Source organism: Heptranchias perlo, unplaced genomic scaffold (genome assembly GCF_035084215.1).
Source record: "Heptranchias perlo isolate sHepPer1 unplaced genomic scaffold, sHepPer1.hap1 HAP1_SCAFFOLD_520, whole genome shotgun sequence".
Lineage (NCBI taxonomy): Eukaryota > Metazoa > Chordata > Chondrichthyes > Hexanchiformes > Hexanchidae > Heptranchias > Heptranchias perlo.
The window spans coordinates 135,599-163,564 of record NW_027139538.1 but is presented as its reverse complement, the minus strand read 5'-3'; the positions used below and the strand labels follow the sequence as shown (position 1 = coordinate 163,564).

Genomic DNA, 27,966 nt, shown 5'->3' with positions numbered 1-27,966 from the left:
GACTCCTGATTTTCCCCACCTCCGGGCTTCAGTGACCCAGACTCCTGATTTCCCCCCCTGGGGTTCGGTTAGCCAGACTCCTGTAAGTGTGAGTGAGATTAAGAATTCTAGGGAAACAGTGCTGTTTAAATCTTTGGTCCTTTGCACAGTCGAGCCATGCTGAACTGCCTTGTGCAGAGGGTGAGAAGAGCTCTTGTAAATGAGCTGTGTACCGAAGGCCAGATGCGAGATGGGGCGTGATTTCCAGCTGCCTCTGACCCTATCCCGAGCGGCGGGGATGGGTTCATTTAAATAACAAGGGTAGGCGGCCAGAGGCTGCGGAGATGTCGGCCCCGACATCCGGGCCGGGTGGAGCAACACCCTGCCACTAGTGAAAGGGGAATAGGGACAATCCTGACACTGCAGGGTAACCTGTCGTACAATGAGAACCCTGCAGACACAGACACCTAGTGCACAGGGATAACCTGATTACTGGATGTTGGAGGGTGGCTATATTCACCGGGAGAATCGCCATACACTGGGGTTAAAAAAACACAATCCATGTCATAGAGCCAAACAAACCTCAAACAGCAGCCACAAGGCAGAGTGTTCAAACTCTAAATGTGGCACATTTACTTAGGTAGCGAGAATGAAGGAACACCACTGTGTGTGTTAGGGAGGCTGGGTCACTGAACAATGGGAGTCTTGCTGTTATTTTTTTTTTGCTAAAGCTGCGCAGCACAGCTACCAGTCTGCAGAGGGGAGGGGGAGGAGGAGGGGAGGGGGGGGAGAGAGGAGAGAGGGGGGGGAGAGAGGAGAGAGGGGGGGGGAGAGAGGAGAGAGGGGGGGGGAGAGAGGAGAGAGGGGGGGGAGAGAGGAGAGAGGGGGGGGAGAGAGGAGAGAGGGGGGGGGAGAGAGGAGAGAGGGGGGGGAGAGAGGAGAGAGGGGGGGAGAGAGGAGAGAGGGGGGGAGAGAGGGGGGAGGGGGGGAGAGAGAGGGGGGAGAGGGGGAGAGAGGAGAGAGAGGGGGGGGGGAGGGGGGAGAGAGAGGGAGGGAGAGGGAGAGAGAGAGAGAGGGGGAGAGAGGGGGAGGGAGGGGGGGGGGGGAGAGAGAGAGAGAGAGGGGGAGGGAGGGGGGGGAGAGAGAGAGAGAGAGGGGGGGGGTCAGCATATCAAAGGAATGAGGCAGCTGATAGCTGAAGGTGTCTCAGTAACAGCCCCTCTCCATTCCCCCAGACAGTTCCCGTGAGACGTGGGCTTTGCATGCTCATTTCACTGACTCCCCCCCTCCCTCCCTCATTACACATTCACATCAGCGCCGACAACCAGCAGCCAGGGGCGATGAGCTCACCGACTACATTAGCAGGAGCCAGCCCTGCCTCTGCCTCTGCCTCTGCCCCTCCGTGTGGATCGCAGGCAGTCTCAAACGTGCTGTCATTATTTACCGGGCCACATAATGCTGCCGAGCCTGTGCTCGGTGCTCACTCAGTGGTAGGGGGGGGAGTTGGTAGGGGAGGGGGGGGGGAGTTGGTAGGGGAGGGGGGGGGAGTGTGTGGGGAGGGGGGGGGGAGTGTGTGGGGAGGGGGGGGGTGTAGGCGAGGCTGCCGATCGAACGGCCAAGGGTTTCTGCCGCTCGCTCCGTCTCCCGAGCCAGCAAGCTGGATCCGTCCTGCTTCCTCCTGACAGAAGAGGGGGCTTCCCGGTTCCGCCCCTTCCCTCTCGGCCGTGCAGAACCCCCGCTCCAAGGCCCAGGAGGAGGCCCAGGATGATGGCCACAAGATGGTGAACGAGTATGCCTGCCGACTGCTGGAGTTGCTGGGGATGGGCCATCGCTTGTTTGTACCTCGGCTGCTGCCGGTGAGCGTCTTTTCTCCTGAGGCGGGAGGGGAGGGGGGGGGGGGGGTTGTCAGCATGAGGCCGAGGCCTGCAACCTGGAGTTAACGACGTTGGCTGAGAATTATTGATGGCTGCCTGCGGCGGGGAGGAGGGGGACCCTCCGATCGTTCTCTCGGGGAGGGGGGGGGGACCCTCCGATCGTTCTCTCGGGGAGGGGGGGGGGGGACCCTCCGATCGTTCTCTCGGGGAGGGGGGGGGGACCCTCCGATCGTTCTCTTTTTTTGGGGGGGGGGGTTTGTATATTCGGTGGCCTTTGAGGTGACACCTTTCTGTCTGCTCACTGCGATTGCCTTGGCAACGGGCAGTAGTCACCAGGCATTGTTCTGTGATTTACAAATGCGAAGGATTCGGAAATGTCATTTCCACACCGTTCACCTGAGGAAGGAGGAAGCCTCCGAAAGCTTGTGGAATTTAAAATAAATTTGTCCGACTGTAACTTGGTGGTGCGAAACTGTTTACAATCGTTTAAATCAGTCAAGGTCCTTAAGGCTGCAGGCCCCCAGCCTGTGTGGGGAAACCTTTGCATCCTATCCTCCCTGATCGCACTCACTCGGCTGCCTTTAAGATAGCGAGGGACTGTTTTTTTTAAAAATTCACACCACTTGTCTGGAATCGTGTCAGATCAGGGGGAGGGATTGTGGAATCGTGTCAGATCAGGGGGAGGGATTGTGGAATCGTGTCAGATCAGGGGGAGGGATTGTGGAATCGTGTCAGATCAGGGGGAGGGATTGTGGAATCGTTTCAGATCAGGGGGAGGGATTGTGGAATCGTGTCAGATCAGGGGGTGGGATTGTGGAATCGTGTCAGATCAGGGGGTGGGATTGTGGAATCGTGTCAGATCAGGGGGAGGGATTGTGGAATCGTGTCAGATCAGGGGGAGGGATTGTGGAATCGTGTCAGATCAGGGGGAGGGATTGTGGAATCGTGTCAGATCAGGGGGAGGGATTGTGGAATCGTGTCAGATCAGGGGGAGGGATTGTGGAATCGTGTCAGATCAGGGGGAGGGATTGTGGAATCGTGTCAGATCAGGGGGAGGGATTGTGGAATCGTGTCAGATCAGGGGGAGGGATTGTGGAATCGTGTCAGATCAGGGGGAGGGATTGTGGAATCGTGTCAGATCAGGGGGAGGGATTGTGGAATCGTGTCAGATCAGGGGGAGGGATTGTGGAATCGTGTCAGATCAGGGGGAGGGATTGTGGAATCGTGTCAGATCAGGGGGAGGGATTGTGGAATCGTGTCAGATCAGGGGGAGGGATTGTGGAATCGTGTCAGATCAGGGGGAGGGATTGTGGAATCGTGTCAGATCAGGGGGAGGGATTGTGGAATCGTGTCAGATCGGGGGAGGGATTGTGGAATCGTGTCAGATCAGGGGGTGGGATTGTGGAATCGTGTCAGATCAGGGGGTGGGATTGTGGAATCGTGTCAGATCAGGGGGTGGGATTGTGGAATCGTGTCAGATCAGGGGGAGGGATTGTGGAATCGTGTCAGACTGGGGGAGGGATTGTGGAATCGTGTCAGATCAGGGGGAGGGATTGTGGAATCGTGTCAGATCAGGGGGTGGGATTGTGGAATCGTGTCAGATCAGGGGAGGGATTGTGGAATCGTGTCAGACCACAGACTTGAGCGAATCTGTTTAGCCATCCATTGCCAGATCTGGTTGGACCAAATCAATCTCTATCAGGCCGTGCTCTGCTCTGCCAAAACTGCTCACTACTTCAGCATCATCCTGGAAAGCAAAGATAGTCCTCTGCTTTTTTTTTCTCCACTACCTACTATCTCCTTAAACCCATTTCCCCTGCCCCCTCCACCCTCACCTCCCAACAAGTGCCTCGTTTAAAGTCGAGACCATCCGTTCAGCTGCCTCTGCCGCGGCCCTCCTCACCCTTCCCCTTGCCAACTAAGCTGAGCTTCACCCCAAGGTTCCCTGCTGCCCCAGCCTTGAACTTAGGCTCAGCCCTCTCCGAGCTTATTTTTGTCCATGAGACCCACCTTCTACTCTCTCGACCCCATTCTCACTATACTGCTGACCACCCAGATTCCCTTCCAGGTCCCCATGCTAGCTGACACAGTTCTTGACACAAGATAACGGCTCATGGGGTTGGGGGTAATATATTAGCATGGATAGAGGATTGGTTAACGGACAGAAAACAGAGAGTAGGAATAAACGGGTCATTCTCAGGTTGGCAGGCTGTAACTAGTGGGGTGTCACAAGGATCGGTGCTTGGGCCTCAGCTATTTACAATCTATATTAATGACTTAGATGAGGGACCGAGTGTAATGTATCCAAATTTGCTGATGATACAAAGCTAGCTGGGAAAGTAAGTTGTGAGGAGGACATAAAGGGATACAGACAGGTTAAGTGAGTGGGCAAGAAGATGGCAGATGGAGTATAATGTGGGGAAATGTGAGGTTATTCACTTTGGTAGGAAGAATAGAAAAACAGAATATCTTTTAAATGGTGAGAAACTATTAAATGTTGGTGTTCAGAGAGATTTGGGTGTCCTGGTACAAGAAACACAAAAAGTTAGCATGCTGGTACAGCAGGCAATCAGGAAGGCAAATGGCATTTTGGCCTTTATTGCAAGGGGGTTGGAGTGCAAGAGTGAGGAAGTCTTGCTGCAATTGTACAGGGCTTTAGTGAGACCTCATCTGGAGTACTGTGTACAGTTTTGGTCTCCTTATCTAAGGAAGGATATACTTGCCTTGGAGGCGGTGCAACAAAGGTTCACTGGATTAATTCCTGGGATGACAGAGTTGTCCTATGAGGAGAGGTTGAGTAGAATGGGCCTATACTCTGGAGTTTAGAAGATTGGGAGGCGATCTCATTGAAACATATAAGATTCTGAGGGGCCTTTACAGGGTAGATGCTGAGAGGCTGTGTCCCAGGCTGGTGAGTCTAGAACTAGGGGGCATAATCTGAGGATAAGGGGTCGGACATTTAGGACTGAGATGAGGAGGAATTTCTTCACTTGGAGGGTTGTAAATCTTTGGAATTCTCTACCCCAGAGGGCTGTGGATGCTGAGTCATTGAGGGAGGGAAGGAAAGAACAAAAGGGAAGGTCTCTGATAGGGTGGAGGGCATGGGTGATTAAATGACAAAAGGGATGATGGTGTAAAGCAAGGAGGGTGGTAATGGGACAGGTTATGAAACAAAAGATTGATCAGTAGCTGCTGTAAATGACAGCAGCAGAACCATTACTAGCACTAGCTGACCAAAAAAATGGGAGCAGTGGTTATGATCGGAAGTTATTGAAATCAATGTTGAGTCCGGAAGGTTGTAAAGTGGATATGAGGATCAGGCGGGAAAGTGGAGTTGAGGTAGAAGATCAGCCATGATCTTGAATGGCGGAGCAGGCTCGAGGGGCTGTATGGCCTATTCCTGTTCCTATTTCTTATGTTCCCTCTCAGGTTCTGTTCCACTTCCTTTTAAAATCGCTGTCATGGCCCTCCTTCTCTAACTCCCACCCTCAATCCCTCTGTCCTTGAAAACTACTACCCCATCTCCAAACTCCCTTTCCTCTCCAAGGTTCCTTGTCAATCTCCCACATTCGTGCCCGTTTTTTTCCCGCAACTCTGGACAGATTCAAGTACAATCAGTGCTGTGGCAGGGGCACAAACCTGAAGTCACAAATAACACCCTATGTGACTGTGACCAGGGTGCATTTGCCCTTCTTGCCCTCCTTGACCTCGCTGTGGCCTTTGACATGGTGGGCCACACCACCTCCCTCCAACGCCTCTCCTTCGTTGTCGAGCTCGGTGGGACTGCCCTCGCCTGGTTCCACTCTTACCAATCAAATCGTAGCCAGAGCATCTCCAGCAATGGCTTCTCTTCCTACCCCTGCACCATCATATCTGGAGTCCCCAAGGATCCACCCTTGGCCCCCTTCTCTTCCTCATCTACATGCTGCCCCTCGATGACATCATCCACAGCCATAGGATCAGGTTCCACATGTACACTGATGATACCCGGCTGAATCTCACCACCTCCTCCCTCGAACCCTCCACTGACTGTGTTGTCACACTGCTTGTCCGACATCCAGTCCTGAATGAGCCGCAAGTTCCTACAGTTAAATATGGGAAAGGCCAAAGGCATTGTCTTCAGCCCCACCACAAACACTGTACCCTCACCACCAATTCCATCTCCCTCCCCAGCAACCATCTCAGGTTGAACCAGACTGTTTGCAACCTCGGCGTCCTATTCAATCTCAGTGAGCTTCCAATTCTATATCCTCTCCATCACAAAGACCGCCTACTTCGACCCCCGTAACATCGCCCGTGTCCGTCTCTGTCTCAGCTCATCTGCTGCTGAAACCCTCTTCCATGCCTCTATCGCCTCCAGACTTGACTATTCCAATGCTCTCCTGGCCGGCATCTCATCCTCCACCCTTTGTAAACTTCAGCTCATCCAAAACTCTGCTGCCCGTATCCTAACTCGCTCATCCATCGCTCCTGTTCTTGCTGACCAACATTGGTTCCTGCGCCCTCACTATCTCCAATTTAAAATTCTCATCCTTGTCTTTAAATTCTTTCATGACCTCTCCCCTCCCTATCTCCTGTGACCACCTCCAGACCTTTGCCCGCCGCCCCCCACCACGAACTTTCCCATTTCTTTGACTCGGACCTCATCTGCATCACTCCCTTCCTTCGCCCAACTATTGGTGGATGTGCCTTCAACAGCCCAGGACCCATGCTCTGCAATTCCCTTCCTCCATATCTCCAACTCACTCTCCTCCTGTAAGACCTTCCATAAAATCACCTATTTGATGAAGCTTTTTGTCACCCCACCTTATATCTCCATCATTGGCTTGTTATTCCATTTGTTTTCTGATTACACCTCTGCAAAGGGCCTTCACACATTACATAGAATTACACAGAATTTTACAGCACAGAAAGAGGCCATTCGGCCCAACTGGCCTCTGCCGGTGTTCATGCCCCACACGAGTCTCCTCCCACCCTACTTCATCTCACCCTATCCGCATATCCTTCTATTCTTTTCTCCTTCATGTACTGCATCTATGTTATTCGCCTCAACCACTCCATGTGGTAGCGAATTCCACATTCTAACCTCTCTGAGTAAAGATGTTTCTCCTAAATTCCTTACTGGATTTATTAGTGATTATCTTTATCTTTTTTTTTATTCGTTCATGGGATGTGGGCGTCGCTGGCGAGGCCGGCATTTATTGCCCATCCCTAAATGCCCTTGAGAAGGTGATGGTGAGCCGCCTTCTTGAACCGCTGCATTCCGTGTGGTGACAGTTCTCCCACAGTGCTGTTAGGAAGGGAGTTCCAGGATTTTGACCCAGGATTTTGACCCAGCGATGATGAACGAACAGCGATATATTTCCAAGTCGGGATGGTGTATGACTTGGAGGGGAACGTGCAGGTTGTGTTGTTCCCATGTGCCTGCTGCTCTTGTCCTTCTAGGTGGTAGAGCTCGCGGGTTTGGGAGGTGCTATCGAAGAAGTCTTGGCAAGTTGCTGCAGTGCATCCTGTGGATGGTACACACTACAGCCACTGTGCGCCGGTGGTGAAGGGAGTGAATGTTTAGTGTGGTGGATGGGGTGCCAATCAAGCGGGCTGCTTTTTCCTGGATGGTGTCGAGCTTCTTGAGTGTTGTTGGAGCTGCACTCATCCGAGCAAGTGGAGAGTATTCCATCACACTCCTGACTTGTGCCTTGTAGATGTTGGAAAGGATTTGGGGAGTTAGGAGGTGAGTCACTCACCGCAGACTACCCAGCCTCTGACCTGCTCTTGTGGCCACAGTATTTATATGGCTGGTCCAGTTAAGTTTCTGGTCAATGGTGACCCCCAGGATGTTGATGGTGGGGGATTCGGCAGTGGTAATGCCGTTGAATGTCAAGGAGAGGTGGTTAGACTCTCTCTTGTTGGAGATGGTCATTGCCTGGCATTTGTCTGGCGCGAATGTTACTTGCCACTTATCAGACAAAGCCTGGATGTTGTCCAGGTCTTGCTGCATGCGGGCTCGGACCGCTTCATTATTTGAGGGGTTGCGAATGGAACTGAACACTGTGCAATCATCAGTGAACATCCCCATTTCTGACCTTATGATGGAGGGAAGGTCATTGATGAAGCAGCTGAAGATGGTTGGGCCTAGGACACTGCCCTGAGGAACTCCTGCAGCAATGCCCTGGTGCTGAGATGATTGGCCTCCAACAACCACTACCATCTTCCTTTGTGCTAGGTATGACTCCAGCCACTGGAGAGTTTTCCCCCTGATTCCCATTGACTTCAATTTTACTAGGGCTCCTTGGTGCCACACTCGGTCAAATGCTGCCTTGATGTCAAGGGCAGTCACTCTCACCTCACCTCACCTCTGGAATTCAGCTCTTTTGTCCATGTTTGTACCAAGGCTGTAATGAGGTCTGGAGCCGAGTGGTCCTGGCGGAACCCAAACTGAGCATCGGTGAGCAGGTTATTGGTGAGTAAGTGCCACTTGATAGCACTGTCGACGACACCTTCCATCACTTTGCTGATGATTGAGAGTAGACTGATGGGGCAGTAATTGGCCGGATTGGATTTGTCCTGCTTTTTGTGGACAGGACATACCTGGGCAATTTTCCACATTGTCGGGTAGATGCCAGTGTTGTGGCTGTACTGAAACAGCTTGGCTAGAGGTGCAGCTAGTTCTGGAGCACAAGTCTTCAGTACTACAGCTGGGATGTTGTCGGGGCCCGTAGCCTTTGCTGTATCCAGTGCACTCAGCCGTTTCTTGATATCACGTGGAGTGAATCGAATTGGCTGAAGACTGGCTTCTGTGATGGTGGGGATATCGGGAGGAGGCCGAGATGGATCATCCACTCGGTATTTCTGGCTGAAGACGGTTGCAAATGCTTCAGCCTTGTCTTTTGCACTCACGTGCTGGACTCAGCCATCATTGAGGATGGGGATGTTTGCAGAGCCTCCTCTTCCCGTTAATTGATTAATTGTCCACCACCATTCCCGACTGGATGTGGCAGAACTGCAGAGGTTTGATCTGATCCGTTGGTTGTGTAATCGCTTAGCTCTGTCTATAGCATGTTCATTCCACTGTTTAGCATGCATGTAGTCCTGAATTGTAGCTTCACCAGGTTAGCACCTCATTTTTAGGTATGCCTGGTGCTGCTCCAGGCATGCTCTTCTACACTCCTCATTGAACCAGGGTTGATCCCCTGGCTTGTTGGTAATGGTAGAGTGAGGAATATGCCGGGCCATGAGGTTACAGGTTGTGCTGGAATACAATTCTGCTGCTGCTGATGGCCCACAGCGCCTCATGGATGCCCAGTTTTGAGCTGCTAGATCTGTTCTGAATCTTATATTTATGATCCCTAGTTTTGGATTCCCCCACAGTGGAAACGTCATCTCTACATCTACCTTCATAATTTTAAAAAGTTCTATCAGGTCACCCCTCAGTCTTCTCTTTTCTAGAGAAAAGAGCCCCAGCCTGTTCAGTATTTCCTGATAGTTAAAACCTCCCAGTTCTGGTATCACCCTAATGAATCATTTTTGCACTTTGCCTGGAGCTATATAAAGTTGTTCTTGTTGCTGGGATTGTTCATTCATGTGAGATGTACGGTGATATTGTGGAATGAAGACAGTTTGGAGCTGCAATTGTGGAATTGTTTAGGTCAGAGCGGAGATGGTGGAATCCTATCACGTCAGAGCTGTGAGTGTGGAATTAAGTTGAATCAAAGTTCTGGATGTGAGTGGAGGAGGTGCTGTATTACCACTTGTCAGTACTATTCAAGGGATGAGAACTCATTGGGGCCAAGATCTGAGACCTGCTTTTTAGAACGTGAGCCACTAGATCACAAGATATGGATGAGAAGGATTATTGGACCCGTTCTAGCTTATCCAACCAAAAGGACCCTACAGTGCCCCCCCCACCCTGCCCCCCAGCTATTTGGGAGCAAAGAAGCATTGCTTGACTCAGGAAACGAAGAGGAAGAAATAGTTGATGTGAGAGTAGGAGAACAATTGATTAACAGCAACCACAACATAGTTAGGTTCAACGTAAGAATAGACGAGGACAATAAAGACTAGAAAAAGGCAAATTTCAGTGAGGTAAGAAGTGATCTGGACTAAATTAAATGGGCAGAAATGTTAGCAAACAAGATGGATCCGCAGTGGAAAATCTTCAAATGTGAAATGGTTGAAGTGAAATATAAATATATTCTTGTAAGGAAAAAGGTGGGTGCATCAAAGAATAGATTTAAAACTAAACTCATTTAAAAAGGAGGCATATGATAAAGTTAAAGCTAACAATACTAAAGAAAATCATGAGGAATATATTGTGTGTGTAATAGGGAGGCGAAAAGGGAGAATGGATGGGCTAAAAATGGATCTGAGAAAAGGTTAGCAGGTAATATAAGAGGAAATAGTAAGGCCTCTTACAATATAAATTAATTAAAGAACAGTTGAAGAGAGGGTGGGGCTAACCAGAATGAAAGAGGGAGTCTTATTGTGGAGGATGAAGTGTGGACAAGATATTAAATGCTCTGCATTGTATTTTTACAAATGGTGTCAAAGTGACAATGTATGTGTTCTGGAGGATAACATGAGACGATAGTCAGAGATAATGATAGAAAAGGAATTGGTCCTGAACTAACAGCAGAACTCAAGGTGGATAAGTCATGGGGCCCTGACGGCAGGCACCCTTTGAAAGAATTCAGAGACGAGATAGCAGTGGCTCTGGTCACAATTTTTAAATTATTCCTACAAATGAAAAATGTGCCATTGGACTGGAAAGTAGCCGATGGAACACTTTAATTCGAAAAGGGTACACCAGTTAACCACTGACCGCTTAGCCCAATGTCAATTGTGGGCAAACTCTTAGAATCCATAATTCGAGATAAAACCAACGAGCATTCAGAAATGCACGGGGTAATCAAGGACAGCTAACATTGATTTGTTAAAGACAATTTGTGTTTGACAAATTTAAATGTGTTTTGAAGATTGGATTGATAAAAGGTGCAGTGTATATGGATTTTCAGAAGGTGTTCAATAAGGCGTCTCACGAGGTTTGTTAAAAACTCAGTGGTATAAGAGAAATCGTAGCAGCACGGATAGAAAGTTGGTTGGCGGGCAGGAAACAGTTAGGGTGAAACAGGTGTGTTTCAGATTGCAATAGGGTTGGAGGCATGTATCCCGGGAGCCAGTGCTGTGTCCACCTTTTGTTCTCTATAAATAAATGCATCGATGCTATTCGCCTCAACTACTCCATGCAGCAGCGAGTTCCACATTATAACCACGCTCTTGGGTAAAGAAGTTTCTCCTGAATTCCTTATTGGATTTATTAGTGACTATCTTATATTTATGGCCCCTAGTTTTGGTCTCTCCCACAAGTGGAAACATTTTCTCCACGTCTACCCTATCAAACCCCTTCATAAATTTAAAGACCTCTATCAGGTCACCCCTCAGCCTTCTCTTTTCGAGAGAAAAGAGCCCCAGCCTGTTTAATCTTTCCTGATAGGTAAAACCTCTCAGTTCTGGTATCATCCTTGTGAATCTTTTTTGCACCTTCTCCAGTGCCTCGATATCCTTTTTATAATATGGAGACCAGAACTGTGCTCAATACTCCAAGTGTGGTCTGACCAAGGTTCTATACAAATTTAAAATAACTTCTCTGCTTTTCAATTCTATCCCTCTAGAAATGAACCCCAGTGCTTGGTTTGCTTTTTTTTATGGCATAATTAACCTGTGTCGCTACTTTTAGTGATTTGTGTATCTGTACCCCCAGATTCCTCTGCTCCTCGACCCCATTTAGATTCTTATTCATTTGCCAGGTACATGGCCAATCTGCAAGTTTATTAATGTCATCTTGGATTTTGTCGCAGTTCTCCTCAGTATTAACTAAATTTTGAAACTGTACTTCCGATTCCTGAGTCCAAATTGTTTATATAAATGGTGAACAGCAGTGGTCCCAGCACCGATCCTTGTGGAACACCACTTCCGACCTTTAGCCAGTCTGAGTAACTACCTTTAACCCCTACTCTCTGTTTTCTGTTTTTCTGACCTTAGTTATAAGTCTACCATGCGGTACCTTATCGAAGGCCTTTTGAAAATCCAAATATATTACATCTACTACGTTACCCTTGTCTACTCTTTCTGTTACTACTTCAAGCAATTCAATAAGTTTGGTCAAGCATGACCTTCCCTTTTGAAATCCGGGCTGACTATTCTTAAATTTTCGGTTTCTAGGTGTTTTTCTATTATATCCTAAAGTAAAGATTCCATTCCCTTTCCTACCACCAAACGTAGGGGGTTGGCAAACAATGAGGACTTCCCCGGAAACGCGAGTATTGGTGGATAAAGCCATAAAAAAGGCCAACAGCATTTTGGGTTTTATAAATAGGGGCATGGATTACAATGATAAATCTGTACAAAACATTGAGTAGGCCACAGTCAAAATACTGTGTGCAGTTTTGGACGCCCTATTATAGAAAGAATTTTAAAGCCATGGAGAGCGAACAGCGTAGATTCACCAGGATGGTGCCAGGGATGGGGAATTATAGTTATAAGGAGAGTCTTGAGATATTGGAACTATTTCCACTGCAGCAGAGAAGGCCAAGAGGAGATTTAATAGAGGTTTTTAAAATTATGAAGGGTATTTGTAGAATGAATAGGGAAAGACTATTTCCTCTGGATGGGGAGTTGGTGACAAGCGGTCATCAATTTAAAATCATCACAGAGTGAGGAGAGGTTAGGAGGCATTTCTTGACAGAGGGTTTTTAGAAAATGAAGTGCTTTGCCACAGTGAGTGCTTGAGGCAGAGATATTTGGGGTATAGTATATGAATAATTTGACATGTGGTGAGTGTAACAGGACTGGGAGGAACAGGTGACTTTGGACCTGTGGTTCCCAAATCTCTCCACCACTGGGGATTTTCCTCACCTCATGTCTGGGTGTGTTGTAGACACATTGATATAGACTGATTGCTACAATTAGTCAACAACTCCACTATCATTGTATCATGCGTCTACCAGGATGGTAGAACCCAACCAGATGGACCTCGGTCTTCACCTAGCAATTCCTATGTTCCTGTGTACCATTATATCTTAAGGTGAAAATGGATAAATATTTGAAGCAGAGGAAGACACAGGGCTGTAGGGATTGATTGAGACACTGGGATTAGTTTTGTATTGCTCTAGCATAGACTGGCATAGACCAACGGCCTCTGTCTGCTGTAAACTGCTCAGTTTCTATCTCCGCATCCAGCTGAAATGCTGCTTCTCTACCCAGAAGGTCACCCCACGTGTCAGCCGTGGCTCAGTGGGTAGCCTTTGAGTCAGAGATCATGGATTCGAGGCCCAATCCACACACTCGAGCACATAATCTAGGCTGACACTCCCAGTACAGTACTGAGGGAGTGCTGCACTGTCAGAGGTGCCGTGTTTTGGATGAGACGTTAAACCAAGGCCCCGTCTACCCACTCAGGTGGATGTAAAAGATCGCACTGCCACTATTTCAGAGAAGAGCAGGGGAGTTCTCCCCGGTGTCCTGGGCCAATATTTATCCCTCAACCAACATCACTAAAACAGATTATCTGGTCACTTTCACTGCTGTTTGTGGGATCTTGCTGTGCGCAAATTAGATGCTGCGTTTCCTACATTATAACACTTCAAAAATACTTCATTGCAGTGATAATGACCAGATAATCTGTTTGTGATGTTGGTCGAGGGATAAATATTGGCCCAGGACACCAAGGAGATCTCCCTAGCTCTTCTTCGAATAGTGGCAGTGCGATCTTTTACATCCACCTGAGTGGGTAGACGGGGCCTCGGTTTAACGTCTCATCCGAAACACGGCGCCTCTGACAGTGCAGCACTCCCTCAGTACTGTACTGGGAGTGTCAGCCTGGATTATGTGCTCGAGTCTGTCAAAGGCTGACATCAGGCCTAAATTTGCCATTTACTATATTGAATCTCTCTCTCTTGGCCGACTCTTATGCTTCAGTTTATAGTGGTGTTGCAGATCTAACTTTTCTCTACCATTTACTATCTCCTGCACAGCTATATGGTGTCCTCTCGGTTCCCCTTTTTCAGTTTTGCAGTCTTCACTCGGTCCTCTAGTATTAGGGATCAGCCTTGCAACTCTTCTCTGAAACAGCCTTCAGGGCCAGTGACCTGAATTGGATGCAGTATTTGAGGTGTGGTAGCTCTGCATAGTTTAAGCATGACTTCCTCTGACTTGTACTCTACCGTTTGACTAGATTGTCCAGTATTCCACGTGCCTGGTTCTTCCCTGCTGCACAATAACTGCAAAGCAAGTATCAAGTCCACTAAAACCCCTCGAGCTTTTTCACTTTCATCCTTAGAAGTTTCAGCAACATTCATGGAGTATCTAAGTTGCTCATTTTTTTTCTTCCTTTGTGCAATACTTTATACTTATCTGTATTAAATTTCATCTGCCATTGTTCTCTGCATTTACATATTTTCCAGGCTGCCTCCTCAAGTTCAGTTTCTATGAATTTGACATTGAGCTTCTGAATCCAAGTAGTTAATATAAATTAGAGGCTGTAGGGGGTCCCAATACTGTTTCCTGGGGCAGTTCATGCAGCACTTCCACCCCCACTATTTAACAATAACCGTAAACGATAAGAAAAGGAGGCTTATGATAAATGTCAGGTTCATAATACAGGAAGTGCCGAGGAGAACAGAAAAAAGAAAAGAAGAGAGTGTGTGAGAAAAGATCAGCGGGGTAACAGAGAAGGGAACGCTAAAGTCTTTCATAAACATACAAATAGTAAAAGGGTAGTCAAAGGAAGGGTGGGGCCGATCAGGGACTAAAAAGATCATCTTGTGGAGGCAGAAGTCATGACTGAGGTACTAAATGAGGACTTTGTATCTGTCTTCACTAAAGAAGATGATGCTGCCAGTGTCACATTATAGGAATAGGAGGTAGAGAAATTGGATAGGATAAAAATAGATAAAGAGGAGGAACTTAAAAGATTGTCTGTACTCAAAGTAGAAAAGGCACCCGGTCCAGATGGGATACATCCTAGGTTACTGAGGGAAGTAAGGGTGGAAATTGCAGAAGCTCTGGCCACAATCTTCCAATCCTCCTTTTAAATATGGGAGTGGTGCCAGAGGACTGGAGGGTTATAAGTGTCACACCCCTGTTCAAAAAAGAGGAGAGGGATAAACCCAACACCTACAGGCCAGTAGCCTAACATTGTTGGTGGGGAAACTTCTAGAGACCATAATCTGGGACAAAATTAATTGCCACTTGGGTTAATAAATGAAAGTTAACACGGATTTGTTAAAGGCAAATCGTGTTTGACTAACTTGATTGAGTTCTTTGATGAAGTAACGGAGAGGGTTGATGAGGGTAATGCGGTTGATGTTGTGTATATGGACTTTCAAAAGGCATTTAATAAAGTACCACATAATAGACTTGTTGGCAAAATTGAAGTCCATGGGATTAAAGGGACACTGACAGTGTGGATACAAAATTGTCTAAGGGACAGAAAGCAGAGAGTAGTGGTGAAGAGTTGTTTTTCAGACTGGAGGGAAGTATACAGTGATATTCCCCAGGGGTCAGTATTAGGACCACTGCTCTTTTTGATATATATTAATGACCTGGACTTGGGTATTCAGGGCATAATTCCAAAGTTTGCAGTTGAAACAAATCTTGGAAATATAGTAAACACTGAGGAGGACAGTAACAGACTTCAGGAGGACAGAGACAGACTGGTGAAATGGGCAGACACTTGGCAGATGAAATTTAATGCATTGAAGAGTGAAGTGATACATCTTGGGTGGAAGAATGAGGAGAGGCAATATAAACTAAATGGTACAATTTTAAAAGGGGTGCAGGAACAGAGACCTCAGGGTTCACATAAAGCTGTTTTCAAAAAGACCATATGGGATCCTGGGTTTTATTAATAGAGGCATAGAGTACAAAAACAAGGAGGTTATGGAAAACCTTTGTAAAACACTGGTTAGGCCTCGGCTGGAGCATTGTGTTCAATTCTGGGCACCATACTTTAGGAAGGATGTCAAGGCCTTGGAGAGAGGGCAGAGGAGATTTACTAGAATGGTACCAGGGATGAGGGACTTCATTTATGTGGAGAGACTGGAGAAGCTGGGATTGTTCTCAGAGCAGAGACGGTTAAGGGGAGATTTAATAGTGGTTTTCAAAATTATGAAGTGTTTTGATAAGAGTAGATAGGGAGAAACTGTTTCCACTGGCAGGAGGGTCAGTAACCGGAGAACACAGATTTAAGATAATTAACAAAAGAACCAGAGGGCAGATGATTAGAATTTTTTTACGCAGTGAGTTGTTATGATCTGGAATACACTGCCTGAAAGGGTTGTGGAAGCAGATTCAATAGTAACTTTCAAAAGGGAATTGGATAAATACTTGAAGGGAAATAATTTACAGGGCTATGGGGAAAAAGCAGGGGGTGTGGGACTAATTGGATAGCTCTTTCAAAGAGCCAGCACAGGCATGATGGGCCGAATGTATTCCTCCTGTACTGTATGATTCTATCATTCTACCTCCAGCTGCTCCCTATCCTTCAGCCAATCTTTTATCCATTCCCAGATTCTGCTGTGAGTCCCCACAGCTTTTTGCTTAAGTCGAAGCCTTTCGGGTGTAACTCTGTAAAAATGCTTTCTGGAAATCGTGGTGCAGCAGATTGTGGGCCTTTTCACAGCCCATGAGGTATGTCCCCGAGGATACTGCCATTTAACATCACATTGTTGTACTTTAATTCTGTTTGAGTTTCTGCGTTCTCAGGATCAGTGGAGAACGGCATCTTCTGTGCTTGTCTCTGTCCGTTGCTCAGCAACCCAACTCGATACCCATCTCGTCAGTGTCCTTTTTAAGACTTTGGTGTGGTCTGTGGCCTACTTCATTTCTTATTTTTCTGCTGAAGTAGAGTTTCTTTGAGGCTCTACTCTGAGGTATGTTGATAACATAAGAACCTAAATATTTTCAGGAACAGGAAATGGCTGTTTTGCCCAATGAGCCCATCCCTTTTTCATTGATCTCAACCCCGCCACCCTTCCATATTCCTCAGTCCCCTTTTTCTACAGAAATGCATCTGATTGAAAGAGATCAGAGAGTTTTAGTGGACTCGATACTCAACATGTCCAGTCATTGCAGAAAGCCATCACCAAATCAGAGAATCCTGAACCATATAGCCAGAACAGTACTGTACAAGTTGGATGAAGTCATGCTTAAACTGTACATTGTTTTGGTTGGGCTACGGTTTGAGTTCCTGCCTCCAGTCTGGTCGCCAAATACAAGGGAGATACTCTAGCACTAGAAATGGTGCAGATAAAGGTCACAAGACTGATCCCAATCTGCCAGAGGATTGAGTTGTGAGGAAAGACTGGAGAAACTTGGGGTTTTCAGCCTCAAAAGGAGGTGACTAAGAAGTAATTTTATGAATAGGAAAGAAGACTTGCATTTATATCGTGCCTTTTATATCCTTGGGACATGCTAAAGCACTTCACAGCTAATGAATTACTTTTTAAGTGCAGTCACTGTTGTTATGTGAACAAGTACGGCAGCCAATTTGCGCACAGCAATAACCAACAAACAGCGATGAGCTGAATCGGTTCTGCTGGTGGTGGTTGGGGAATGAATATTGGAAAAACACAGGGAGAACTGCCTTTTCCAAAAAAAAAGTGCTGTCGGATCTTTGTCCTGCTGAACAGCCAGACAGGGCCTCTGATTAACGTTTCATCTGAAAGATAGCACCTCTGATAATGTAGTACTCCGACAATGAAGTTTTAGCCCTAACTATGTGCTCAAGTCTCGGGAGTGGAGCTTGAAACCACAATCTTCTGGCTCAGAGGTAAGAGTGCTCCCCACTGAGCCAAACTGACACTGCGTTATGTAAGATAGGAAATGGGTTTGGAAAAGATAAATCCAGTGCATTACTTCCAACTAAACCTCGACAGTAGCACAAGAGACACAGGTTCAAAATAGTTGAAGGAATATTTAGCACTGATGTCAAGAGCTCTTTGCACAAACCGAAATCAACACATGGAATGGACTTCTGGGTAGGGTAGTGGAGGCAATAAGTTTGGAACTACCTAAGAAACAGTTGGCTGCGTTGATGGTAAGTCATAATAAGAATAAAACCGGATGGACCACCCAACATCGGGCCACTAGGCACCGGACACGACAAAGGCAAACCAAGCCCAGTCAACCCTGCAAAGTCGTCCTCACGAACATCTGGGGACTTGTGCCAAAATTGGGAGAGCTGTCCCACAGACTAGTCAAGCATACAGCCTGACATAGCCATACTCACAGAATCATACCTTTCAGCCAACGTCCCAGACTCTTCCTTCACCATCCCTGGCGATGTCCTGTCCCACCGGCAGGACAGACCCACCAGAGGTGGCGGTACAGTGATATACAGTAAGGAGGGAGTGGCCCTGGGAATCCTCAACATTGACTCTGGACCCCATGAAATCTCATGGCATCAGGTCAAACACGGGCAAGGAAACCTCCTACTGATTACCATCTACCGCACTCCCTCAGCTGATGAATCAGTCCTCCTCCATGTTGAACATTACTTGGAGGAAGCACTGAGGGTAGCAAGGGCACAGAATGTACTCTGGGAGGGGGACTTCAATGTCCATCACCAAGAGTGGCTCGGTAGCACCACTACTGACCGAGCTGGCCGAGTCCTGAAGGACATAGCTGCTAGACTGGGCCTGTGGCAGGTGGTGAGGGAACCGACACGAGGGAAAAACTTACTTGACCTCGTCCTCACCAATCCTCCTGTCGCAGATGCATCTGTCCATGACAGTATTGGTAGGAGTGACCACCGCACAGTCCTCGTGGAGATGAAGTCCCGTCTTCGCACTGAGGACACCATCCAACGTGTTGTGTGGCACTACCACCGTGCGAAATGGGATAGATTCAGAACAGATCCAGCAACTCAAAACTGGACATCCATGAGGCGCTGTGGGCCATCAGCAGCAGCAGAATTGTATTCCAGCACAATCTGTAACCTCATGGCCCGGCATATTCCTCACTGTACCATTACCAACAAGCCAGGGGATCAACCCTGGTTCAATGAGGAGTGTAGAAGAGCATGCCAGGAGCAGCACCAGGCGTACCTAAAAATGAGGTGCCAACCTGGTGAAGCTACAACTCAGGACTACATGCATGCTAAACAGCGGAAGCAACATGCTATAGACAGAGCTAAGCGATTCCACAACCAACGGATCAGATCAAAGCTCTGCAGTCCTGCCACATCCAGTCGTGAATGGTGGTGGACAATTAAACAACTAACGGGAGGAGGAGGCTCTGTAAACACCCCCATCCTCAATGATGGCAGAGTCCAGCACGTGAGTGCAAAAGACAAGGCTGAAGCGTTTGCAACCATCTTCAGCCAGAAGTGCCGAGTGGATGATCCATCTCAGCCTCCTCCCGATATCCCCACCATCACAGAAGCCAGTCTTCAGCCAATTCGATTCACTCCATGTGGTGTCAAGAAAAGGCTGAGTGCACTGGATACAGCAAAGGCTATGGGCCCCGACAACATCCCGGCTGTAGTACTGAAGACATGTGCTCCAGAACTAGATGCGCCTCCAGCCAAGCTGTTCCAGTATAGCTACAACACTGGCATCTACCCAACAATGTGGAAAATTGCCCAGGTATGTCCTGTCCACAAAAAGCAGGACAAATCCAATCCAGCCGATTACCGCCCCATCAGTCTACTCTCAATCATCAGCAAAGGGATGGAAGGCGTCATCGACAGTGCTATCAAGCGGCACTTACTCACCAATAACCTGCTCACCGATGCTCAGTTTGGGTTCCACCAGGACCACTCGGCTCCAGACCTCATTTCAGCCTTGGTCCAAACATGGACAAAAGAGCTGAATTCCAGAGGTGAGGTGAGAGTGACTGTCCTTGACATCAAGGCAGCATTTGACCGAGTGTGGCACCAAGGAGCCCTAGTAAAATTGAAGTCAATGGGAATCAGGGGGAAAACTCTCCAGTGGCTGGAGTCATACCTAGCACAAAGGAAGATGGTAGTGGTTGTTGGAGGCCAATCATCTCATCCCCAGGACATTGCTGCAGGAGTTCCTCAGGGCAGTGTCCTAGGCCCAACCATCTTCAGCTGCTTCATCGATGACCTTCCCTCCATCATAAGGTCAGAAATGGGGATGTTCGCTGATGATTGCACAGTGTTCAGTTCCATTCGCAACCCCTCAAATAATGAAGCGGTCCGAGCCCGCATGCAGCAAGACCCGGACAACATCCAGGCTTGGGCTGATAAGTGGCAAGTAACATTCGCGCCAGGCAATGACCATCTCCAACAAGAGAGAGTCTAACCACCTCCCCTTGACATTCAACAGCATTACCATCGCCGAATCCCCCACCATCAACATCCTGAGGGTCACCATTGACCAGAAACTTAACTGGACTAGCCATATAAATACTGTGGCTACAAGAGCAGGTCAGAGGCTGGGTATTCTGCAGCGAGTGACTCACCTCCTGACTCCCCAAAGCCTTTCCACCATCTACAAGGCACAAGTCAGGAGTGTGATGGAATACTCTCTACTTGCCTGGATGAGTGCAGCTCCAACAACACTCAAGAAGCTCGACACCGTCCAGGACAAAGCAGCTCGCTTGATTGGCACCCCATCCACCACCCTAAACATTCACTCCCTTCACCATCGGCACACAGTGGCTGCAGTGTGTACCATCCACAGGATGCACTGCAGTAACTCACGAAGGCTTCTTCGACAGCACCTCCCAAACCCGCGACCTCTACCATCTAGAAGGACAAGAGCAGCAGCCACATGGGAACAACACCACCTGCACGTTCCCCTCCAAGTCACACACCATCCCGACTTGGAAATATATCGCCGTTCCTTCATCGTCGCTGGGTCAAAATCCTGGAACTCCCTTCCTAACAGCGCTGTGGGAGAACCGTCACCACACGGACTGCAGCGATTCAAGAAGGCGACTCACCACCACCTTCTCAAGGGCAATTAGGGATGGGCAATAAATGCCGGCCTTGCCAGCGACGCCCACATCCCATGAACGAATAAAAAAAAAGGACTGTTGGGACTTTGTGGGTAGATGGGCCGAATGGTCTTACTGAGCCCTTGCTATCTTGTGAACATGGTTATACTGTTCATTGCAATGTCTGCTCCTCGACTTCTAACATTTAGTTTGTAGCGACTGTTGTTTGAATGCTTTGTAAAGTGAGCAATTTGCTTGCATCAGTTTTGTCAATTCCCTTGAAAGCTTCCAAAAAGGACAAACCCAGCATGCCTAACTGTTGCTGATACGCAATCATCTTTGTTGTTCTTCACTGTCTCAATATCCTTCCTTCGGTGAGGTGACCAGGACTATATAATGGTATTGCAGATGGGTTCTTACCAATGCCTTACATATCAATACAGCTCTTTTGATTTGTACTCTATCCCTCTGCTAAGGCAACTCAGCCTCTTACTTGGCTATTTTACTTCAGCTCAGCACTGCGCTGATGGTTTCATAGATGTATCCATAAAAACTCCCAGATATCTTTCCTGTTCCATTTAACACAAACTCCCCTTTATGCTTCTTTGTCTGGCTTAGTGTTGCAATGGGTAAAGGCACTGCCCAGTGTGTCACCGAGGAAGCAGAGACTCACTAGTGGCTTAACCCCTAGTATCCTGATCACACGCACGAAACTCAGTATCACACAAAGGGCCAAATTTGATGGCGTAGCTTCGCGTGTTGGAATCGTTGTTTGGAATATCGCACCAACTTCACAGCCTGCTCAATTTATGTTTTGCCTGCTGAAATTAGTGGGTAGAAAATAGAGTAGCCTGTGAAACCAGTCTGCTGACCTACTCGGGTGATATTCCAATTGGCACTTGTGGTGCACCAAGTCTAGTGATCTACATTGTAAAATCTACCCCAGCAATGTCATTCTACTGTTTAGAAATTAGCGCGTCAAGAGCTTGGTGAGATGTGTGCAGAACCTGGTGTGTACCAGTTGTGCAGCACATACTGGACAACAACAACTTGCATTTATATAGCACCTTTTAACATAGCAAAATGTCCCAAGGTGCTTCACAGGAGTGTAATCAGACACAATTTAACACCGAACCACATGAGATATTAGGACAGGTGACCAAAAGCTTGGTCAAAGAGGTAGGTTTTAAGGAGCATCTTAAAGGCGGAGAGGTTTAGGGAGGGAATTCCAGAGCTTAGGGCCTGGGCAGCTGAAGGCACGGCCGCTAATTGTGGAACAGTTAAAATCGGGGATGTGCAAGTGGCCAGAATTGAAGGAGCGCAGAGATCTCAGAGGGTTGTCGGGCTGGAGGAGGTTACAGAGATAGAGGGGCGAGGCCATGGAGGGATTTGAACACAAGGATGAGAACAGTTTAACACTTTCAGATTGTGCACCAGTGGATTGTGTTGGTCCTTCAGCTTGTGGCTGACCTAGACTGGCTTGGTATCATCATTGGCAACGTATACAAAATAGAGAGCTTGGGTCTCCAGAAATACCATCCCTCCCTTTTCAATGAGCGCAGCTAAAGGGAGGCCAAGTTATTGCTGAGTTTTGTGGTGTTGAATATCTGCCTAATGGGAGTCTACGTTCAAGCTGTGGCTCATTTTCAGTTTTCCCTTCCCAGACCTCGAAGGAGGACCTGCTGCAGGCTGACTTCGAAGGAGCATTAAAGTTCTTCCGTGTCCAACTGCCAAAGCGTTACAGGGCCGAGGAAAATGCCAGGAGATTAATGGAACAAGCCTGCAATATAAAGGTAAGCAAATAGGCAGACGGGAGTCATGGTAAATACAGGGCACTTGGGATTGTGACTATATCCACTCGTTGATCCGGCAAAGTAAGTGACAGCAATCTGGGGTGAAAATAAATAACGTTCTCACGTTGGCTGGTTTAATGGGCCAAGTGTAGACACTGTTAATCGGGGACGGCCGGTCCCAGCTCCGCTTCAGGTTTATATCCAGAGAAGGACAGACGGAACTGCGCTGGTACGGTGTGCACACTGTGAGGGAACAGCTGTGTGTCTGCCTCGTACATCAATACCATTTAGTCCAGGTCATTCTCCACAACATAAATGAGGAAGGCCATTCGGCCCATCTTGGCTTGCCAATCGAAAACAAAATCCCGACACTCCCTCTTCATGGCTTCCAATTGCCTCCCAAATGGCAAAACAAGCAGGCAAAGCTGGAAATCAGAGATGAGAACGGACACACGTGAAATGTCAGAACCAGTCTTTGAGGAACAGGTGACTTTGGACCTATGGGTCCCAAAGCTCTCCACCACTGGGGTTGTCCTTGCACTCCAGGATGATCCTGGAATAGTGGCTGGTGTAGGCTGGAGTATGTACACCAGGATCGCTAGAGTTTGCACCCCTCTCCTTAAATTAGCCTGCAGCTACCGGCTGTGCTCGACTCAGCATTCTCCTAAGGGCCCATTGAGGCACCCATCACTGCCTCCTTACTAGCAGCAACCCCAACTGCCCTATGTTTCTGACGTCTTACTGAAGCCTCCCTGCCTGGTTCTACTCACCGGCTGCCCTGCCCAAAATGCTGTGGTGGTGGCGGTGGTGTGATCCTCATCTCCACGTCACACCTTGGTCTCTGGCGCACTTCCCTTCCTTCGAGCACCTCACCTCGTTCCTCCCCATTAAAGTCCTCATTGCCTACTGGCCCCCCCCCCCTCCCAAAGCCCCACCCTGAGTTACTCACCGAGATACCTTCACTCCTTTCTTCCCTCAGCCTCTGCACTGGTAACTCTGCATCCTCAGTGATTGCCCCCTCTTCTCTAATTTCACTGCCCTTCTGTCCACCCTAAAGCTCTCCCTCCATATAAATTCTCCTACCCATATTCACAGCCAGCTCTTGACCGTGCCATCTCACGTGGCCTCGATATCCCCGTGGTTTCGATCACAGACAAAGCTGTCTCCGACTGCTTCCTTGTATCACTTAGCACACACACACCCCCCCCCCCTAACTCCTTCCAACCCCAATTCCTTCTCCTTATGCCCCTGGGAAAAACATCCCCCGCCCCAACTCGGTTAGAACTGCACTTTCAAACTCCCAACTCCCAATGGCCTTTGACTCTCCATTTGTCCTAATACCTCTGCAACTGTCTATCTGCTCAACCACACCCTCTCCACCTTTGATGCATTTGCCCCCAGAGAAACCTTTACTCCCTCTCATCCCCATCATTCCCCCTGGTATGGCCCCCATCTTCGTTCACTCGAGTCCAAGGTGGGTGCAGACTGAGTGCGTCTTCCCTCATTCCCATGGAGTTGGGAGTAGGCCTTTTTAAAATTTCCTACCCGGGCATTGGCCCTCAGCCGTCAGCTGATTCCCAGATGGTACTGAAGGTCACTGTCCCTGGGGGGGTGGGGGTACAGCCTCCATTCTCTCTACACTGTCAAGTGGAGAGCTGCCTCTCATGGCCTTCCTGACGCACTGAGTCATGAAGCAATCGCGCATCACATTTACCAGCTCAAACTATACCGACCTTCCCAGTTTATATTTGTTTGGTTGAAATCTCCTTCCTGCTTTCTCACACTCTCCTTATCTCTCCATTGAGTAAACTGTCCTTCCTGTTCTGAACTAGCGTTCTTTAGCAAACGCCTGCTGCTAAAAACATCCAGCCAGTGTAGGTTGTTACCTCGTTCCTCCACAATCCACAGGATCTATCTCCTTAATCCCACAGGTGACCCTAATGTATAGAAACTACAGCATCTCTTTTCCACTCTGTTATCTTGCCTGAATGGCCTTGTCTACTATCTCTATCTTCTGCAATCAGTCCTGCTTCTGACATTCCTGTTACATCTTATTTCACAAACCTTGAATTCTGGCGTCTTATTACAAATACTTTTAGCAAATTAGCCCCATCTTTTGCCATCAGTTTCTGATGGATGAATCCGGTATTTGAGTTACTCTGTTCCTGCCCACTTCCTGGTTAACATCCACACTCCAATCAGTCTTGCGTGGGATCAAATTTCCTCCCCACTCACCACCTCCATGAGGTTTAAATCATTTTTAATAGCTGGATTACCTGCTGTCTTTTGGTGCCCCGGTCTCATGGTTCCTGCTGTGTTTTGGTGTCCCAGTCTCATGGTTCCTGCTGTGTTTTGGTGTCCCAGTCTCATGGTTCCTGCTGTGTTTTGGTGTCCCAGTCTCATGGTTCCTGCTGTGTTTTGGTGTCCCAGTCTCATGGTTCCTGCTGTGTTTTGGTGTCCCAGTCTCATGGTTCCTGCTGTGTTTTGGTGTCCCAGTCTCATGGTTCCTGCTGTGTTTTGGTGTCCCAGTCTCATGGTTCCTGCTGTGTTTTGGTGTCCCAGTCTCATGGTTCCTGCTGTGTTTTGGTGCCCCGGGCTCATGGTTCCTGCTGTGTTTTGGTGCCCCGGTCTCATGGTTCCTGCTGTGTTTTGGTGCCCCGGTCTCATGGTTCCTGCTGTGTTTTGGTGCCCCGGTCTCATGGTTCCTGCTGTGTTTTGGTGCCCCGGGCTCATGGTTCCTGCTGTGTTTTGGTGCCCCGGGCTCATGGTTCCTGCTGTGTTTTGGTGCCCCGGTCTCGTGGTTCCTGCGGTGGGTACCATAGCCTGTATTAACTGATTTGTAATCCAGTTTCTTTCTATCTTATCGAGTTGTGTGTTACAGGGAGGGACTGATTGTGGGTCACAACATGAACTGTTGAATCAGCACCTTTTTGTTTTATCCATAATCTGCTCCTTTTCCCTGGGAGGTGTGATAGAATTCTTTTGACCCGTTTTATGATGGCAGCTCTGCCTTCAAGGGTGTTCTGTAGCATTTTGCCAGATGCAGAAGTCTGGCTGTGATGTAATATATTGATAAACAGAAGAGGAGATTTTAAATTGAAGAGCATGAGACTGAGCAATAATATGAGTGAAAAATGTGCCAATTGTACAACACATCTCCAGGAGTTAATCCCCTGGGCCGGTTTCACTTGTTTTTGCTGTTCCTAAGGCACCTTCTTGTATCCTAGCAACCGATAATTGGCCCCTGGTGTACAACCCAATCTGAAGACCGAGGGGGCTGAACAGTGAGGTGGTACAGCTACTATAAACTGAATATTGCAGATTTTAAACATTAATCTCTCAGCTCAGCTCAGCTCCCTTTTTGATTTAACCGAACAATTTAAGCTAGAGAATCATGGTGCTTAAAGTCCCGTTTGTTTTAGACCTGTCCACGTGTCAGCAATCAGTTCACAGTCTGCGCCCTCGGGTATTCTGTATCATTGAGTCTCCAATTGCACAGTTTATACGGCTAGAGGTTGGCACGGGATGAACAGGGCACTTGTTTTCTGGCTGGATACGTATTGTATGCTCCAAGATCCTGCAGGTGTCACTGTGTTGAAGGTGCTCGTAGCTACGTTGAACTGTATCTACTTTCTGAGTGCAAGTCCTGTTGGTTTTCATAGCGATGCAAACAACGGCACGTGTTAGCAGCAGGCCTTGTTTCCATCCCTGCCCAGTGAGACCGTACGAATCCTTAAGGGCCCATTTTAACTCCCAGGTGAGGCCCGGAAGGTTTTAACCCATTATAGGCCTTGTCGGTCTCCCGTCCGGGCCCTGCGGGACGTGTGGCAGCCAGAATACGGCGGTAGGAAGCTGCCGCTGAGGACCCCAAGGAATGGTCCCCAGCTCTCGGGTAAGTGGTTGGGAGGGGGGGTTCTGGAGGGGGAGGGGGAAGGAAGTCTGGGGCTGGAGGGAGGCTCAAATTTTCCTCGTGGGGCCCGGAGCAGCACTCCTGCTCCTCCTGGAGGTGCTCCTCCTTTCTGGGCCTCCTACCTCCAGGTCGGCCAAACCAGCCAGACTGAAAGAAAGCCTTTCACTACCTCACAATGTCTCAAAGCGTTTCACAGCCAAAGAAGTATTTTTGAAGTGTAGTCAGGGTTGTAGTGTAGGAAATGTGGCAGCTAATTTGTGCACAGCAAGATCCCACAAGCAGCAATGTGATAATTAGTTAATCTGTTTTAGTGATGTTGGTTGAGGGATAAATACTGGCCAGGACACTGGGGAGAACTCCCCTGCTCTTTAATAGTGGCCGTGGGATCTTTTACATCCACCTGAGAGGGCAGACGGAGCCTTGGTTTATTGTCTCATCTGAAAAACGGCACCTCCGACAGTGCAGCACTCCCTCAGTACTGCACTGGGAGTGTCGGCCTGGATTACCGGCTCAAGCCTCTGAAGTGGGACTTGAAGTCACGACCTTCTGACTCAGAGGCGAGAGTGTGGACACTGAGTCATGGCTGACAAACAAGTGGCAGGTGCAGTCTCACTTTCCTCATGGTAAAGATGGCACACACTATCCATGTGGGCATCATGGCTTCTCACATCAACCCCATGAACAGAAAGAGTTCCATTCAATTACTATTCAGATGGAGTCTAACCACTGAAATACAATAATTCACATAAATTCACGTGATTATTTTGCACACCATTGCTGGGAGAACCAAAATGTGGAATCTTTGCCCTGCACTTCCAGTGGTGTGATCTCTACATAGAATCATACGGGGTCCAGGGATTTATAAATAGCGGCATAGATTACAAAAGCAAGGAAGTCATGTTGAACCTTTATAAAACACTGGTTCGGCCACAACTGGAGTATTGTGTCCAATTCTGGGCACCACACTTTAGTAAGGATGTGAAGGCCTTAGAAGGTGCAGAAAAGATTTACTAGAATCATAGAAAGTTACGGCACAGAAGGAGGCCATTCGGCCCATCATTTCCTTGCCGGCTGAAAAAGAGCTATCCAGCTTAATCCCACTTTCCTGCACTTGGTCCGTAGCCCTGTAGGTTACGGCACTTCAAGCGCACATCCAGGTACTTTTTAAATGAGTTGAGGGTTTCTGCCTCTACCATCCTTTCAGGCTGTGGAGATGCCGGTGATGGACTGGGGTTGACAATTGTAAACAATTTTACAACACCAAGTTATAGTCCAGCAATAAAATTGAAGTGTAGTCAGGGTTAAAATAAAATTGCTGGACTATAACTTGGTGTTGTAAAATTGTTTACAATCCTTTCAGGCAGTGAGTTCCAGACCCCCAACTCCCTCTAGATGAAAAATTTCTCCTCCGCTCCCCTCTAATCCTTCTACCAATTACTTTAAATCTATA

At 48.1% G+C, this 27,966-nt stretch overlaps 1 protein-coding gene across 1 annotated transcript in view; it reads left to right on the top strand.

Moving 5' to 3' along the window:
• The first annotated feature begins 1,567 nt into the window (after positions 1 to 1,567).
• The window catches only part of LOC137314896 (rab GTPase-activating protein 1-like), an 86,466-nt gene continuing 60,067 nt past the window's right edge, over positions 1,568 to 27,966 (top strand). Inside the window, exons 1-2 of the mRNA XM_067979918.1 lie at positions 1,568 to 1,835; positions 22,478 to 22,606. Of these exons, the coding sequence (XP_067836019.1) occupies positions 1,758 to 1,835; positions 22,478 to 22,606 (207 nt within the window). The 5' untranslated portion in view covers positions 1,568 to 1,757. The remainder of the gene's footprint in view (positions 1,836 to 22,477; positions 22,607 to 27,966) is intronic.